This window comes from Podarcis erhardii (genome assembly GCF_964252035.2).
Source record: "Podarcis erhardii genome assembly, chromosome: 11".
NCBI classification, from domain to species: domain Eukaryota; kingdom Metazoa; phylum Chordata; class Lepidosauria; order Squamata; family Lacertidae; genus Podarcis; species Podarcis erhardii.
Genome location: NC_138501.1, coordinates 820071 through 839093, shown reverse-complemented (window position 1 = coordinate 839093; position 19023 = coordinate 820071). Strand labels below are relative to the sequence as shown.

The window sequence follows — 19023 nt, the reverse complement described above, 5'->3', positions numbered from 1 at the left end:
CAGTTACCCCATTCAGGACCAGGGAGTCCTCCACACCAGCCCGCCTCTTGTCTTGTCAGGATTCAACCTCAATCTGTTAGCCGCCATCCATCCTCCAACCGCCTACAGACACTCACACAGGACCTTCACTGGTTGATTTGAAAGAGAGGTAGAGCTGGGTAGCATCCGCATACTGACCCAGCCCAACCCCCCAACCCCCAATGATCTCTCTCAGCGGCTTCATGTAGATGTTGAAAAGCATGGGGGAGAGGACGGAACCCAGAGGCACCCCACAAGTGAGAGCCCAGGGGTCTGAACACTTATCCCCCAACAACACTTTCTGGATATGGCCTAGGAAGAAGGAGCGGAACCACTGTATTAACAGTGCCTTCAGCTCCCAGCCCCCAGAAGGATGTTATGGTCAATGGTTTCAAATGCCGCTGAGAGATCCAGCAGAACTAGGAAACTGCTCTCACCTTTGTCTCTAGCCTGCCAAAGATCATTGACCAGCGTGACCAAGGCAGTTTCAGTCCCATGATGAGGTCTGAATCCTGACTGGAAGGGATCTAAATTGTCTGCATCCTCCAAGCATGCTTGAAGTTGTTCAGCAACCACCCACTCAATCACCTTGCCCTAGAATGGAAGATTTGAGACTGGGCGATAGTTGGCCATATTGGCCGGGTCTAAATATGTTTTTTTAGAAGCAGTTTAATAACCGCCTATTTCAGCGGGTCTGGGAATGCTCCCTCACGGAGGGAAGCATTCATCACTGCGCGGAGCCCAGCCCTTCCCGGCTCACTTTTATGAGCCAGGATGGGCAATGATCAAGGAGACAGGTGGTTGGTTTCACTCGTCCAAGCAGCCTGTCCACATTCTCAGAGGTAACAGATTGAAATTGATTCCACGCAACCAGACTAGACAGGACTCTAGCACTCTCCCGCCCCGGCCCTGCTCCCACAGTGGAGTCTTTCTGCATCTGAACAACTTTATCTGCAAAAAACTTCGCAAAATAATTGCAGGAGATCATGTGACCCGTACCGGGGCCCAATGGTTCCTTTAAATTGTGAACCACCTGAGTCTCCTGCTGCTGTTTTCTGCAGATGCAATAGAGGCGGTGAAGGTCTTCTTCGCCGTTGCTATAGTCACTTGGTAGGCTCGACGTTGACCTCTATCCCATGCCCGGTCCAATTCAAAATGGGTTTTCTGCCACTGGCGCTCTAGCCGCCTCAGCGATTGTTTCATCGCCCTCAGCTCCAGGGAAAACCATGGGCTGGCTTGGCTCCATGCAATCGGAGCGGACGCTTCAGAGCCAGACAGTCGATAGTCCTGGTTAACTCCACATTCCAGCAGGCCACTAGGGATTCAGCTGAAAGGCTATCAACATGGGATAAAGCATCCCCTACCACTCTCTGGAAACCTTTTGGGTATCCATTAAGTGGCGGGGGGCAGACCTTGCAAATTGGTCCACCTCCCTGCAGAGGGGAAGGGTCGCAGAGAAGTCCAGTTTCACCAGGAAGTGATCTGACCATGGCACTAGAGAGCTGGACCAGGGAGAGCCAAATGAAAATGCCTTCTCAGTGAAAAAGCTCACTAGGTTTGTTAACCTAGGTCTAGCATTAGGAAGCCCATGAGCCCCGGAAGCAAACGTTGCTATAGTCACTTGGTAGGCTCAACTTTGAACTCTATCCCGTGTCCGGTCCAATTCAGAATGAGTTTTCCACCACTGGCACTCTAGCTGTCTCAGTGATTGTTTCATTGCCCTCAGCTCCGGGGAAAACCTCGGGGCTGTCTGGGCTCCATGCAATCGGAGAGGGCACTTCAGAGCCAGACAGTCAATAGCCCTGGTTAACTCCACATTCCAGCGGGCAACAAGGGAACCAGTTGAAAGGCCATCAACATGGGATAAAGCATCCCCTACCACTCTCTGGAAACCATTTGGATCCATTAAGTGGCAGGGGGGCAGATGATCTGAATTGGTCCTACCTCCTTGCAGAGGGGAAGGGTCGCAGAGAAATCCAGTTCCACCAGGAAGTGATCTGAGCATGGCACTTCTTTAGTTTCGCTTTTACTAAGTGTCAGATCATCCGCATCCAACACCAGGTCTAAGGCATGTCCGCGAGTACGAGTTGGGCCCATGTCCATGGGGCAGCCCCATGGAGGCCATGCTTTCCACGAAGTCCCGAGCAGCCCCTTGTAAGGTTGTGTCGGCGTGGATGTTAAAATCCCCCAGGATAACAAAACTGTCTCCAGGAGAACATCTGCCCTGACTGCTGGAATTACAATACTAAATGTATACTGTAATGGGGTATGGGGTTGCTTGTGCGTAAGGGGCAAACTGCTCCGAGCTGAGTAGTTTGGTTAAAACTTTCCCCAGGCTGGACAGTCAGTGCACCGTGACTGTCTCAATCACTGGCAGAATCCGTCAGTGGGCGTTTCCTGAATTTCTTCCAACATAGAAGTTCTTTCACACCCAATCACCGCCTGCCTTCTCTGCGCGAAACCTTTCTGCGCAGAGTGGGCGTCCCCAGAGGAGGTCCCGTGCTCTCCCCGCTGGCTTCACTGGAAGAGTCCTGGAGCCTTCTCTCCGAAGCTCCCTCAGACTCCCCTTTCTCCCTGGCGTCACGTCTATTTCCTTCCCCAGCGGAAGCTTCCTCTCTCTCCTTGCTGGTTCCCTCTCCAGCATCATTATGGAGCCTCACCACCACCCTTGGCTCCGATGGCAGTTCCCTGACATATACTTATGTTTAAGATTTGAGCTTGTTGCGCTCTTAGCTACATCATCTGAATAGGCCACTTAGTTTATGTTTATGTGCAATCCCACACTGATTTTATGTTTCCATAGAACCATTTTTGGGCATGTTCTAGAGCTGTAGCCGAGGTCCTGGCTCTCCCATGGGGCGAGGCAAATGCTTGTCCAAATGTTTTCTTTTGTCATGGAACTTTTTCACCTACCATCCTTTCACTTTTATTTTTTATTAGTTTGGAGGGAAATATGCATTATTTAGCAGTGATATAAGAGCCAGCAATAACAGTATTCTAGTACTGGGGGCAAGGGAAGCACTGCTGCTATCTCTTAACTAGATTATAGGAACCCAGTCTTAGTCTACTGGACACCCATGAGAAGTGAGAAAAACCTTGGAAGCTGATGACTTCTCCAGGAGCTCCATTTTCCAAACAGAACTCCACTCCAAGACCTAGCAATAGCAGTAATTCTCAATGCATTGCCAGCTCTCCTGCATTCACATTCACTTTCCAAACAATCAAAGGAAGGGAGCTACAAGTGCTGTTTGGTTCTACTACTGACACTGGTGCAAGACCTGCTTACAAGGCTGTGGTTCCTCAATGATCCTTGAAGAACCCATTACTATCCTAAAAAATTCCTTCCAGTAGCACCTTAAAGACCAACTAAGTCAGTTCTGGGTATGAGCTTTCGTGTGCATGCACACTTCTTCAGATACACTGAAACAGAAGTCACCAGACCCTTCTATATAGTGAGAAGGTGGGGAGGGGTATTACTCAGAAGGGTGGTGGGAATGGGTGATTGGCAGATAGCTGTGATGAGCCTGTTGACGACTCTTAACGACTGCAATAGGTCTTACAGGAAAAAGCAAGGGGTGAAAAGGTGAAAAATGGCTTTGTCATGTATAATGAGATAAGAATCCAAGGTCTTTGTTCAGACCAGGTCTCTCCATGGTTTTAAGTTTGGTAATAAGTTGCAATTCAGCAGCTTCTCTTTCCAGTCTATTTCTGAAATTCCTTTGTAATAGAACAGCTACTTTGAGATCTTGTATAGAATGTCCTGGGAGATTGAAGTGTTCTCCTACTGGTTTCTCTGTCTTGTGATTCCTGATGTCAGATTTATGTCCGTTTATCCTTTGGCGTAAGGTTTGGCCTGTTTGTCCAATATAGAGAGCTGAAGGACACTGTTGGCATTTGATGGCATACACAATGTTAGACGATGAGCAATTTTTTAATTTTGTTTTGACTATGGCAGACCAACACGGCTACCTATCTGCAACCATTACTATCCTTCAGTGACGTCGTGTATGAGTAAATAGAGTTGGTTTTTATGCCTAATAACATTAATTGAATATGTTCTTTAAACTCTGCATACCGTATTTTTCGCTCTATTGGACGCACCGGACCATAGGACGCACCGGACTATAGGAGGGGGAAAATAGGGGGGGTTCTTGTTCTCCCCCTCAAAAACAAGGTGCGTTCAAGGTGCGTTCAAGAGCAGGCCTTGCTGCTTTCCCCCACTGCCAGCCTCAAAGAACCCTGAAGTCTTTGGAGCGCAGCTGCACTCCAAAGGCTTGAGGCTTCGGGGACATCCTTTGTAGCCTCTGCAGGGCGGCAGGGTGCCTTCACCCTGCCAACCTGCGGAGGCTTTGCGCAGCCGTCCCGAAGCTGGAACAGCGAGACGGAGGGCTGCACAGCGCCCCGCCTCGCTGTTTTGGCTTCAGGGACAGCAGGCTGCTATCCGCAAGCCTTGGCAGCCCGGTGGGAACTCCCGCAGGGCTCCGCAGGCTTGCGGAGAGCTGCCCGAAGCCCGGGGTGCACAGCGCTGCGCTCCCTGGGTTTCGGGCTGCAGGCAGCTGTCTGCAAGCCTGTGGAGCCAGGCGGGAACTCCCGCCGGGCTCCAAAGGCTTGTGGATAGCTGCCCAAAGCCCAGGGTGCGCAGCGCTGCGCTCCCAGGGATTCGGGCTGCTGCCTGCTATCCGCAAGCCTGCGGAGCCTGGCGGGATCTCCCGCTGGGCTCTACAGGCTTGCAGAGAGCTGCCCGAAGCCCAGGGTGCACAGGGCCGTGCTCCCCGGGCTTCGGGCTGCAGGCAGCTGTCTGCAAGCCTGCGGATAGCTTCCTGAAGCCTGGAACGCGAGAGGGGTCGGTGCGCACCGACCCCTCTCGCTCTCCAGGCTTCAGCGAAAGCCTGCATTTGCTCCATAGGACGCACACACTTTCCCCCTTCATTTTTTGGAGGGGGAAAAGTGCGTCCTGTAGAGCGAAAAATACGGTATATTGTTCAACCAAGGGTAGTGAAAACACTCAGAGATGCAGTCCTTCCTTGCTAGAGTGGCTTGTACTTTCACCTTAGCCTTTTTCCTGAATGGGACAGCAATGTACGCTCTCCTGAGGGCTCTCCTTATCTCCTTAACACTTTCAGGTATCATGTTCAAAAAATTAAAGCCAGGTTCATTCAATGGCTGAGAGGCCCATTGTAAACTCTTTATATTAATTTTGTTTTTACTCTTAACACAGTACATGTGGACAACATTGGTGTTTTCCATTACATATTTATCCATCTGAATAGTTGTGACTGAGGGTGTGATTCATCTGCTAATGGGTGTATAGCACCAATTGATCTCCAGAGAAGGGTGGAGGAGAGAGAACACTTTTAGTTTGACATCAATTCCAATGGCTACCTCTATCACATATTTCCTTGGAGACAAAACACAAGCAATTAACTGCAGATCGCAAGTGAAACCACAGCTACTGGAGGCATAAAGCCCATCTACAGAAGTTTAAGTAGAATGAATCAGTTGCTTCCAAACATCTTCGAACACATGCTCTTATTTCTTCCCAACACCCAATAAAACTGTTTCTCATATATACAAATTGCACCTGAATATACTTGATTTAAAGACAGCTTCAAATTGGAACATTCTGAGGTTTTCCTAGAAGTAACCTCTTCCAACAGTGTCCTCAAGTATTGTTTCCAAAAGCAGCAATAAGTATGAAATACAGATTAACTTGTTTTTTCACAGAGTGGTTTTCTGGTCTGTTCATTGCATCTGATAAAAGTACTCAGAGCACTCAGAGCACTGTTTCGCATACAACTCCAATGAGACTATGTGGCCGTTCAGGCTCTGACCTCTGTGTTCTCTCCAGCCGCCGGGTTTCTGCTGTAGTAAAAGTACTCACATCCCCACAGCTCTCCAAGTGCAGGAGTCCCGGGTGCCTTCTAAAAGGCAGCGTATATGCCTTTGATATAGATGAACACGCAGGGATCATTACCTTCACAAAAAAGGGGGGGGAAGTACAGTTTTGTTTACCTTATAACACCTTCCATTCACATTTTTATATCAAGGGAGGAAAACAGTTACTTCTCATTATGAAAATCCCAACAATCTTAAAACACTAAAATGGGCCATTCAGTACGTTGAAAAAGAGTCAAGTCACATGTGAATTTGAGCATGTACATAACTTTATTTATTTGGAATGCTACCTAAAAAGACTCTAATTTAGTCTTTTATTGATGGGTCTATAGCACTTACTCCTAACGATAGCAAAACTATTCAGTAATCCAGACAAATGAGTTGCATCCACTTTGCTTTTTAAAAAGATTTTATTTTTTTTTAGGATAAAAGCAACAAGAGGCCTATGGCAAACAGGCTGGTTTCAAAACTTGAGCCATTTCCACTCCTTTCCTAGTTCAGTATGGAATTGGACAAGCAGGAAATAATCTCGTATTTGATAGTAACCTAGCAAACCAAAGCAGATATATTAAGAGACGATCCATTCCCCCAGCACATACTCTTCTTCCCCTGTTTGTGGTGTTATTTGTGTATCTAAGACTTATCCACCTCCCAGATCCAGACTTTAAAGGGCTGCAGATAATCGAAGGGGCTGGTCCATATTTTTATGTTTTGCTAAATGATTTTGGAGGCTTCATTCACAAGTATCATAGTCCTTTTGGTTATTTTCCAAGTAAGTAAAATATTATTCCATACTTGTCAGTAGTACTACATCAGTATATAATGAGTTTTTTTCCTGCATTAACATGATCTCTACCTCCACATGAAGTTAGCATATGTTTATCCTTCTTGCTGTTTCACGCTGCCATAGGGATGAATTTTATAAGTTTTATAAATTCAGAAGTGAAAAGTTAATAAATAAAAAATATTGACACAGATTCACCACTTATTATCACTAGCTCCAGGCTTGGAGAAATGTGAAGAGAATTGTGACTAGATTTTTCCATCACCACATTCAGTACCTAGCATAAAAAGAATCCTAAACTGTTTGATTCTGACTGAACTATTATTTTTCCTTTCAAAAACCAAGTTGACACAGGCCAGCAAGACTTCCAAAACTGCAGCTACAAAATGAATCTGCATCCTGAAAGCCAGATATGTCAATTGCAGTGAAGTTCAGCTGCAATAATCAATTACCTGCTCAAGGAAGCTGGCACTGTGGATGGCTTCCTCCATGTGCTCCTCATCTGATTTTAAAACACATTTTATGTCTTCCACTAGTTCATGTATGTCAGGGGTCATGGTGCAGGACGACTGCTCTAGAAACCTTGCCACGAGCAGTTTAGTATCCATGTAGGATTTGTAGTCTATCAAAGACCGAGGCCGTGAGCGCAAGGCCTTTGCTCTCAGACTCTTTCGCAAAGTGACAGTAGCTAGTTCTGGTTTTAATTCTGTTTGGGTAGCAGCTTCACAACTCAGCACTGGACCTGAAAAGAAAAAGGAAATGCTTCTGGGTAGCATATACATAGGCTTGCATCCAGCACTTCGAATTGTGCACAGCAGAGCATGGGATGTTTGACAAACCCTCCTACCTCCCAAAAGAATAAGGCAGATCAGCTGTCTTTAGCTATAAAAAAGGGAACCTGATAATCATAGGTCTTACAAAAGTGTAGAGTCAATCAGTATTAAGGATATATATATTTCAGAGAAGTATATGTTTTTATTATGACTTACTATGGTCATCCACACTCAACCATACTACTTGCAACTTGCACAATATTGCCTTTGATTGCATGATAGCAGTCTGGACTGCTTACTAGATGCAGAAAACTTAGTTGGCGTGAAATTTAATGGTGGCTTCAAATAATTCTAAATATTAGTATTGTATAGAATAGGCATACAACAGACTGGAACAGATGCTTAAGAAGTTATTAGTATTTTCTAGCTCTGTTCCAGAAACTTGATCTGGCTTTGGCCTCAAAAGACTTCAGTTCAAATCCTGTATTTGCCAAAAATTCATTGGATGGGCTTTAACTCTGCCACTAGACCGGCAACTGGACTTCGTTGTCCAGAAAGTGGGAGAAGCAACAAGAGGAACAGCCATTTTAGATCTGGTCCTAACCAATGTTGATGACCTGGTTAGTGGGGTAGAAGTGGAAGGATCATTAGGCGCGAGTGATCATGCTCTTCTGAAGTTTACTATACAGCGGAAAGGAGCAGCCAAGCATACTAGGACTCAATTTCTTGACTTTAAGAAAGCCGACTTCATAAAACTTAGGGAAGTGCTGGGTGAGATCCCATAGACAGTAATACTAAAAGGAAAGGGAGTTCATGATGGCTGGGAGTTTGTTAAGAGGGAGATAGTAAAAGCACAACTTCAGGCAATACCAATGAGACGGAAACATGGAAGGTGCCTAAAGAAGCCAGGGTGGCTATCTAAAAAACTTTTAACTGAGTTAAGATTAAAAAAGGATGTGTACAAAAAATGGAAAAGGGGGGAAACCACCAAAGAGGAATTCAAACAAATAGCCAGCACGTGTAGACACCAAGTCAGAAAAGCTAAAGCAGAGAATGAACTCAGGCTTGCTAGAGAGGTTAAAAGCAACAAAAAAGGCTTTTATGGGTATGTTCGTAGCAAAAGGAAGAACAAAGAAACAGTGGGGTCACTCAGAGGAGAAGATGGTGAAATGCAAACAGGGGACACAGAAAGGGCTGAACTCCTCAATGCCTTCTTTGCCTCAGTCTTCTCCAATAAAGAAAACAATGCCCGACCTGAAGAATTTGGAGCAAATGATTCAGCAGAGGAAACACAGCCCAGAATAACTAAGGAGATAGTACAAGAATACTTGGCTAGTTTAGATGTATTCAAGTCTCCAGGGCCAGATGAACTGCATCCAAGAGTATTAAAAGAACTGGCAGATGTGATCTCAGAACCACTGGCAGTCATCTTTGAGAATTCCTGGAGAACAGGCGAAGTCCAGCAGACTGGAGGAGGGCAAATGTTGTCTCTATTTTCAAAAAGGGGAAAAGAGAGGACCCAAATAATTACCGCCCAGTCAGTCTGACATCAATACCAGGGAAGATTCTGGAGCAGATCATTAAGCAAACAGTCTGTGAGCACCTAGAAAGGAATACTGTGATCACCAATAGTCAGCATGGATTTCTGAAAAATAAGTCATGTCAGACTAACCTGATCTCGTTTTTTTGACAGAATGACAAGCCTGGTAGATGAAGGGAATGCAGTGGATGTAGCCTACGTTGATTTCAGCAAGGCATTTGACAAGGTGCCCCATTATATTCTTGTAAAGAAGCTGGTAAAATGCGGACTTGACTATGCTACCACTCAGTGGATTTGTAACTGGCTGACTGACCGAACCCAAAGGGTGCTCATCAATGGTTCCTCTTCATCCTGGAGAAGAGTGACTAGTGGGGTGCCACAGGGTTCTGTCTTGGGCCCGGTCTTATTCAACATCTTTATCAACGACTTGGATGATGGACTCAAGGGCATCCTGATCAAATTTGCAGATGACACCGAACTGGGAGGGGTGGCTAACACCCCAGAGGACAGGATCACACTTCCAAACGACCTTGACAGATTAGAGAACTGGGCCAAAACAAACAAGATGAATTTTAACAGGGAGAAATGTAAAGTATTGCACTTGGGCAAAAAAAATGAGAGGCACAAATACAAGATGGGTGACACCTGGCTTGAGATCAGTACATGTGAAAAGGATCTAGGAGTCTTGGTTGACCACAAACTTGACATGAGCCAACAGTGTGACGCGGCAGCTAAAAAAGCCAATGCAATTCTGGGCTGCATCAATAGGAGTATAGCATCTAGATCAAGGGAAGTAATAGTGCCACTGTATTCTGCTCTGGTCAGACCTCACCTGGAGTACTGTGTCCAGTTCTGGGCACCACAGTTCAAGAAGGACACTGACAAACTGGAACGTATCCAGAGGAGGGCAACCAAAATGGTCAAAGGCCTGGAAACGATGCCTTATGAGGAACGGCTAAGGGAGCTGGGCATGTTTAGCCTGGAGAAGAGGAGGTTAAGGGGTGATATGATAGCCATGTTCAAATATATAAAAGGATGTCACATAGAGGAGGGAGAAAGGTTGTTTTCTGCTGCTCCAGAGAAGCGGACACGGAGCAATGGTTCCAAACTACAAGAAGGAAGATTCCACCTAAACATTAGGAAGAACTTCCTGACAGTAAGAGCTGTTTGACAGTGGAATTTGCTGCCAAGGAGTGTGGTGGAGTCTCCTTCTTTGGAGGTCTTTAAGCAGAGGCTTGACAACCATATGTCAGGAGTGCTCTCGATGGCCCTTGTGGTCTCTTCCAACTCTGTGATTCTATGATTCTATGATTCTATGAACTCATAACCAGAAAATAAGATGGTAAAACTGTTTGTGATAGTACTACTATAAGGCGACCCCTATTTTTTTGAACCCAAAATTAAGAAATCAGTATTTTAAACATCAAACAGAACAACTGTGAGCTTTTTGGGGGGAGGTCACCCCAAGTTGTTTTTTGAGGGAAGTTGCCTTAAGTTCCTGAGCTTTTTTTTTTCTTTTTTGCAGCAGTTGGCCCAAGTTAGGATTGCCATATTTCAAGAATCAGAAGCCGGGCAGCTGCACCAGGGCCCAAGCCCTGTGCATTCACCATCTATGTATAAGATGAACCCCATTTTTGGACTAAACAAATTTAGCAAACAGCTGTGTCAGACACAGAAAACTACACTATCTGAATGGTAAAGTGCAAATACAGGCCTAACACTTCATCTACTATTTGTAGTAGTATGCAAAATGACATCCCTGAAGATGTATTTTACAAAATTGTTGCTAGGATTAAGAAACTACTAAGGAATACACACTAACAAGACAGACAGGCAGACAGACACACAATTTTTACATTAGTTAACTTGCTCCTCCAAGGCATCAGTCCAATTACAGATCAAAAAGTCTTAAATGCTAATACAGTGGTACCTTGGGTTAAGTACTTAATTCGTTCCGGAGGTCTGTTCTTAACCTGAAACTGTTCTTAACCTGAAGCACCACTTTAGCTAATGGGGCCTCCTGCTGCTGTCGCGCTGCCGGAGCATGATTTCTGTTCTCATCCTGAAGCAAAGTTCTTAACCTGAAGCACTATTTCTGGGTTAGCGGAGTGTGTAACCTGAAGCATATGTAACCTGAAGCGTATGTAAGCTAAGGTACCACTGCAGACCTCTTTTATTTTGCAGCCTGAAATGGCTGCTTACCTGGCTCTTGGGTGGGCAGCAGTTGCGGCCTAGCACGGCTTCCCCTCTTCCACCAGGGGGACAAAAAGCCTATTTTTCATGACTGGCAACTGGGACCTCCTTTGCCACTGTGGATGGCAGGATAACCTGCTAACACCAAAATTTGAACTGCCCAATTGGGCAAAAACAAGGTCAGAGTCTAGGTCTTCACTCCCGTCCACTGGCTGAAAATAAAAGTGAGTGGGTCCACAACTGAAAGCTATAGTAAATTTCCTTAGGGGAAAACCCCAGTCACCTCTTGGTGGAAATCCATGCAGCACAGGATCACTTTTTGATTGTTTCCTGAGAGGCTTGAGGACTGTCTTGGAGGTTCCTGCAGGGACCAAACTGGCATCCGGATGCAAGGTGGTCTCTCTAGTTATAGAATTACGTTCATCACCACCTACTGCAAAAACAAAGTAACAACTCAGAAGGGAAAAGAAAATCAGTTAGAATACGCTTGCATGTAATGAAGTGTGTAGAAAAAAAGATCTTCGGGACATGTATTAATATTTATTTCAAACAGATTTCTATGACTATTTCTAAATCAAATATTGGCTCCCAAGCAATTATTATTTTTTAAAAACTATGTATTACTCACACTAAGTTATTTGTAAAAGAGAAAAAATACTCCTTGTCAAAGGTAGCACCAACAGGGCATTCTAGAGCAACATCCAAAAACATTTTTACTGTGTGTGTGTGTCACATCTGGCAAAATGATGTTCACATTACTCAAGGAACCAAAGTTTAAGCAAAACATCTTAGAAATGTTAGGGCATTATTCAGTCATTTCATGAAGCAGCTGGTACCATAGGTGACAACGTTCACATCTACAGAACAAAAGGCTTCCAAAGCCCTACTAGATACACTCTTATCATGGTGAGCTGGTTTCCTATCCTCACCCTCTACCCCCCCCCCATCCAACAGCAAACATCCTCCTACCATTGCAGGTTTCTTGGGATGGACCCTCCACATGCTCTGAGTAGACCACAGGAGACTTCTATAGGCTGAATGACCTGCCAGGTAACACAGGGCTACATCTCAATCCTGTGCACAAAGGCTCACTTAATCTGGGATGTCTGAATCTGACATCACCCAAGTTGAACAGCTGGGTCCATAGAAAAAGGAGTTAATTCAGAAAGACAAAATAAAAACAATTAAAAATTAGGAGTACCATCTCAAATCCGTCAAACACAAAGAAGCAAACATTGTGGACAAAAAGAAAAGGCCAAGTTCATTCCTTCAGTAATACAGTGGAACCTTGGTTTTCAAATGTAATCTGTTCCAGAAGACTCTTTGACTTGTGAAACTTTCAAAAACTGAGGATCAAAGGGCGGTTGGCAAAATGCATTGAAAAAGTGGAGAAACACGCCTCGGAAGCTGTTCAACCTCCGAGGCACATTCAAAAACGGAAGCAATTACTTCTGGGTTTTCGTCTTTCAGGTTCCGAATTGTTCAGCTTCTGAGAAGCTCAAAAACCAAGGTTCAACTGTAATACAAAAATGATATAAGGCCCCATTCTTGCTGAAATATTTACAGATATAAAGGATCATGGCCTGATACATGGAACTTGGAAAAGCACACACATTATAGTGCTACCAAAACCAAATAAAGACTTGGAATCGGTTGAGTCCTTCAAAATTTGGAAAAGCTTAATTTTGGTCCAGTGATCCAAGAGATTAGACAAAAATTGAAAACTTGGGGCAAGGGTTCGCTGTCATGGTTGGGCCAAATCGCCACTATAAAAATAATGGTGCCTCTTCAGATTCTTACCAATAACCATAGAAGACAAAAAATTACAAAATTGGCAAAACATGCTTCTAAAATTTATACACCAGAATAAAAGGCCAAGGTTACCATATAAAGCATTATATAAACCAGGCAAAGGAGGTGGCAGTACCTAATATCATGTATGCAGCTGCCCATCTACATAGCATTTTCCTGGTAATTCAAGGATCACAACAAATAGCTTGGCTAAATATGGAAAACCCAAAAGAACAGAATTCAATAAGAGGGGTCCCATTTTGGCAAATTAATAATTTTTTAAATTGAAATAGAAAACCCCCTTTTTTATCTAATCTAAAATTTTGGAAGAAATGGTTCCCATGGATGACCTCTCAGCCTTCTCCTGTAATACCATTGGCATTTCACCCTACTTTCTATAATAGAGACAGAACATTCCCCTTTGAAAAATGAGGAAATGTGGGCCTGTCTTGGCTTAAAGACTTTTACAAAGAAAACACCCCATTGTCTGGATTAATACTACAAGAAATGGTTCAAAACTTTCCCCATAATTGGATGGTCATCCATTTTATAAGTAGCACAGAAATCTGCAAACAAGGGACGAAGTCACTAACTACATTTGAAAATATTTTATATACCAGAGACCCTAGAGGTAATGGTCTAATTGCTTTAATCTATAAAGTGATTGTAAATTTTTCAACCTCAAAGCCCTCCATGTTGAAGACTAGATGGGAAAGAGACTTAGGAGAAGGGATTGATGATAGATTGTGGGAAGGAATGTGGCAAAAAGCCCCCTTTCGAGCTATTTCTGCCTGAATAAGAGAAAACACCTTAAAGCTAACCCACAGATGGTACTTGCATTCCACATTGCTGAGCAAAATGGACAAAAATATTTCTCTGCAATGTTGGAGAAATTGTGGGAATGAAGGAACATTTATACACGTGTAGTGGAAATGCCCATTGATTAAAAACTTCTGGTTAAAAATATTTCAGGAAATGGAACAAATTACATCTTAATCGATCAATTTAGATCCCAAAATAGCATTGCTTTCTATATTTGCAGATGAAGCACAAAATCTTAGAGACAAAGACTTAATTGTGCATCTTATAACTGCAGCACGTCTTGCTGTTGCTAGACACTGGAGGACCTGGCTTGAGAGCAGTACATGTGAAAAGGATCTAGGAGTCTTGGTTGACCACAAACTTGACATGAGCCAACAGTGTGACGCGGCAGCTAAAAAAGCCAATGCAATTCTGGGCTGCATCAATAGGAGTATTGCATCTAGATCAAGGGAAGTAATAGTGCCACTGTATTCTGCTCTGGTCAGACCTCCCCTGGAGTACTGTGTCCAGTTCTGGGCACCACAGTTCAAGAAGGACACTGACAAACTGGAACGTGTCCAGAGGAGGGCAACCAAAATGGTCAAAGGCCTGGAAACGATGCCTTATGAGGAACGGCTAAGGGAGCTGGGCATGTTTAGCCTGGAGAAGAGGAGGTTAAGGGGTGATATGATAGCCATGTTCAAATATATAAAAGGATGTCACATAGAGGAGGGAGAAAGGTTGTTTTCTGCTGCTCCAGAGAAGCAGACACGGAGCAATGGTTCCAAACTACAAGAAAGAAGATTCCACCTAAGCATTAGGAAGAACTTCCTGACAGTAAGAGCTGTTCAACAGTGGAATTTGCTGCCAAGGAGTGTGGTGGAGTCTCCTTCTTTGGAGGTCTTTAAGCAGAGGCTTGACAACCATATGTCAGGAGTGCTCTGATGGTGTTTCCTGCTTGGCAGGGGGTTGGACTCGATGGCCCTTGTGGTCTCTTCCAACTCTATGATTCTATGATTCTATGATTCTATGACATTAAACGTGAACCTATATGAAGTTTGGTATGCTTATGTCTGGGAATTAATTTTGATGAAAAAGTTAACAGAAAGGGTATGTGAAAGAAAACGTGAGAAACTACATAACTTTTACATAACATGGTCCTCCTTTATTACATATGCATCAAAGAAAGAACATGCATTTAAACCACCTAAGACACATGGAATGATATTTTTTAAACCAGCAACTGTAGAAATAATTTTTTATTTCATTATATTACTAATGTAATTACCTGGACATAGTTGGGGCTGTTTTTTGGGGGGGGGGTTAGGGGAAAACTGTATTTGATTGCTTGTATTTGATTATATGTTGTTCTTATATTCAACTAATAAAATATTCAAATAAATAAATAAATAAATGATATAATTAGCTTTGGAAAGAAATGTTTTGGGTACATGTGTGATCATCTTGGCCCAGTTCCTAGTGAAATGAAAATAAGTTAGATGATGATAATTTTATTTCTACCCTGCTCATCTGGGTGTAGACAAAAGCTTGCTGAACCACAGACTCAACTCAATTCAATTCAAGATCAGCTTGAATTGCTAAAACCATCTGCTAACCTCTTTAGCTTCTGCCTGCAAAGGACAAATCAACAGGAAGAACGGCTAAGGGAGCTGGGCATGTTTAGCCTGGAGAAGAGGAGGTTAAGGGGTGATATGATAGCCATGTTCAGATATATAAAAGGATGTCACATAGAGGAGGGAGAAAGGTTGTTTTCTGCTGCTCCAGAGAAGCGGACACGGAGCAATGGTTCCAAACTACAAGAAAGAAGATTCCACCTAAACATTAGGAAGAACTTCCTGACAGTAAGAGCTGTTCAACAGTGGAATTTGCTGCCAAGGAGTGTGGTGGAGTCTCCTTCTTTGGAGGTCTTTAAGCAGAGGCTTGACAACCATATGTCAGGAGTGCTCTGATGGTGTTTCCTGCTTGGCAGGGGGTTGGACTCGATGGCCCTTGTGGTCTCTTCCAACTCTATGATTCTATGATTCTATGATTCTAGGAGAACTGCAAAGATGGGATGAGTGGCAGACAAAGTCTTGTTCAGGGGTCAAGAGCTAGTTGGCTAGCACAGGAACTGTGATGGCTCCTCCCATGAAAAAGCCATGTTTCAGGATTTCTGCCAGAGATGCACAAAGTTAGCATCATCCAGCTGCTCTGCAGTTAGACAACCAATACCGTTCTTTGCCACCAACATTTTTAAAAGCATTATATTAACAGAAATCTACCATAAGTCAGCTTGAATCTGTTTGTCCTCATCCATCTAGTGATACAAAGCCATAAACTTTATTCTATCAGGGTTCCTGAATTCAACATTTCCCTGATAGAATATAATATTTCTGCAAAAAAGTTTAAATAAACCAATGCATTTATTCAAAACCTATTTAAAACTTTTTTCACAGACCAACCTTGGTAGAACTGCATACTGTTTTTTTGTTTGCTCTTATCTGAAGCTACACTGTAATTTTTTAAAAATTATAAAGTACTGTTGAACAATCTGCTGAATCTTCTATGAATCTGTTGGAAGCTCAAAAGCAGAGGGTGCTTTCTCCCATAATTTAGATAAAAATGGTTAGTCACCCCTTATTCCTGATGTGGGGTTCTAGGAACACGTTTTGCAGGTGCATCACCTTTAATATTCTTAACTGTGGTCAATTGTTCTAATGAAATCCCATGTTAGATGCTGCACTGTTGAAAACAATAGTAGGAAACATTTGTTACAGGGGTGCATCCGCTGGCTGCTTATTCATTCAGCATCAGCTCCACCACAACACTTCCAAAGGCCTTTTTTTCAAGTACTTAAAATCAAGCCTACATCTTTACCTGGAGATACTTGTGCCTCATTCTGTCCTGGTGAGCCAATCACTGCTTCTGAAGCATCTGAAATTTGAAATGTGTTTCCCTAAATAAAAAATTAACATTATCCACATAAATATTAATAGGGAATTCATAGAAAGGACAATTCAAGAGCTCTTCAGTATCTTGGTAAAACCAACACCTATCCTCCCATTCAAAGACCAATAAATATTAAAGAGCTAGCAAGCAAGCATATAATCCTTGGGCCATAGGTGGGGGTGGGGTATAAGAAGCTGGGCAAAAAGCAAGACAAACCATATTATGCTTGGTTTTTTAAACTAATTATTATCAAAATGAGTTATGCAAATGGAAAGTAGTTTTCCTCAGGGAAAACTTCATTATTATTTTAAAAGCCTGCTTTGAACAGCAAAACATGTTATATATATTTTAAAATTCAGATTATCAGTGAAATTGAAGATACTATTTATGCCTTTTCAGCTTCTAGTATTACACTCAGGTTTAGGGACTGGACTCTGATTCTCACCATACATGGAGTAGATTCACTGAAAATCAATGAGGTTGAGTTCCACTGGTTTAAATGGGTCTACTCAGTGCATGACTATGTTTGGATCCAATACTAGGATACTACAAAAACCAAAAGTATATAGTCAAGATGCATATAATCTAATACTAGGATACTACAAAAAACAACACTACAAAAAAAGCAAAAGTATATACTCAAGAGACATAAAATCCAAACTAGCTAAATATATTTCATTCCCAATTTAGCAACTTCCAGTTAAAACCTGAACGTATTTAGCTACTTATTCCTAAGCAGAAAAATGAAAATTCAATAACCTGCTGTGAAAGCACATCAAGTTGGTGGAATCCAATGGACAGTACCTGCGCATGATTCTGGCCAACCACAGCTTCATAAGGAGGTGGGGAATCAAGCGGACAAAAAACCTCAACTCCTTTAATTCTGGCTCCATAAATATGTGGCAGTGGATGACATCAGAACCCAGCATCCTAGGAGAAAAAGGTTGTATCAGCTATAAAGTTCCCTCGACTCTTCTATGGAAAGTGGTCCCACAGAATACAGTGACCACAGCAGATATCATTCTTTTGTGGAAGAGCAATTTGTAGGATACTCTTTCAAGAATCTTCCCAGGGCCTCTAACATAACCCAAACAGAGACTGTTATCTGTGAAAACATAAGCCAAATAATTTAAATACTAAATCCAATAAAAGTATATGTGATTTAAATAAATGCTGGGAGTTAGACACATAATCTTGGAAATCCATCACATGAGCAACAGAAAGTGGCATAAGCAGCTGGAGATGCTGTTATATTTTAAGCCAGCTGCACAGCTGACTCCCAGGTAAGAGGTCGGCAGGAAAGGCCTCTGTGGTGTCCCAGAAGGATCCTCTCTCACACTGCTATGTGCTATTAATGTTTCCTTACATTCTTCAGTTCCTTTTTCATGCTTAGGCTGCAGCTCTAGAAAACCTTCACAGCTAATTCTAGATCAGGTTGTGTGAAAATTCAGCGCCATGATCATGAAATGTGAATTGAATTTCTCGCTCATCCCTTAGACAGCAAACTTTTATACTCTGAATCCCAAGCCATTCAAATTTCCTAATTAACAGACATATTTTTATCTGGTACATAATGTGCCTTTAGATTTAAACTCCCCATACTCTGATGGTGTTTCCTGCTTGGCAGGGGGTTGGACTCGATGGCCCTTGTGGTCTCTTCCAACTCTATGATTCTATGATTCTATGATTCTATGAAATGGTCTATTATGCTATGCTTTACTTAGTATGTTGGCTTTATATGAAAATTTGAAACTGATACCTACAGGATTTAAGTAAAGAGCAATCATTACCATTCCAGTTTTTTTAGATTATTTTTTTAGGGGAACCAGAGGGGTTAAAACCCTGCTTGAGTCCAATGTGTCTAAACATCCTACTATTTTACTGTGAGTGAAGAGAGGTGCACCAATCTGGGACTAGGGAAAAGACAGGGGAACACTTCAGTTCCACTCTTTCTGTTAAGTTGTGGGTTGACATAGCAGACGACACAGCGATTTCTCCAAGTAGCTCTTTATTTCGTAAGCTGGAATAGAACTGACTGCAAACAGCTCAGCCGGCCTGCTTTTATAGGCAGCCGGTTGTCAACATTGTAGCCACAACAGCCCAGAGTTCCCGCCTAAAATAACTGACGTGGACCTGAGTGAAAACTATCTACAGACCTGAGTGAAAACTATATACAGTATCCCCCTGCTGGCCCAGGGTGAAACTTCACTACATAACACCCCTCCCCACCGAGATAAGGCGTTAGTTACAATCGTAATGGTTTCCTTATATACAGCACT

General features: G+C 43.1%; 1 protein-coding gene and 2 long non-coding RNA genes across 3 annotated transcripts; all 3 read right to left on the bottom strand.

Moving 5' to 3' along the window:
* Positions 1-2823: 2823 nt before the first annotated feature.
* LOC309352551 lies at positions 2824-4214 on the bottom strand. The gene is made up of 2 exons (XR_014161363.1): positions 3988-4214; positions 2824-3327 (listed from the first exon to the last, which is right to left on the bottom strand). It is a non-coding gene; the product is annotated as an uncharacterized lncRNA (long non-coding RNA).
* Positions 4215-5169: 955 nt separating this feature from the next.
* On the bottom strand, positions 5170-18327 carry ENTREP1 (endosomal transmembrane epsin interactor 1). The gene is given in 6 exon segments (XM_081881093.1): positions 5170-5992; positions 7150-7439; positions 11487-11636; positions 16673-16751; positions 17549-17655; positions 17658-18327. Coding segments are annotated over 6 exon segments (843 nt in total). The 5' UTR covers positions 17674-18327; the 3' UTR covers positions 5170-5791.
* On the bottom strand, positions 11731-15443 carry LOC309352553. Its single transcript, XR_014161365.1, has 2 exons — positions 14830-15443; positions 11731-14121 (listed from the first exon to the last, which is right to left on the bottom strand). It is a non-coding gene; the product is annotated as an uncharacterized lncRNA (long non-coding RNA).
* Positions 18328-19023: the final 696 nt, after the last annotated feature.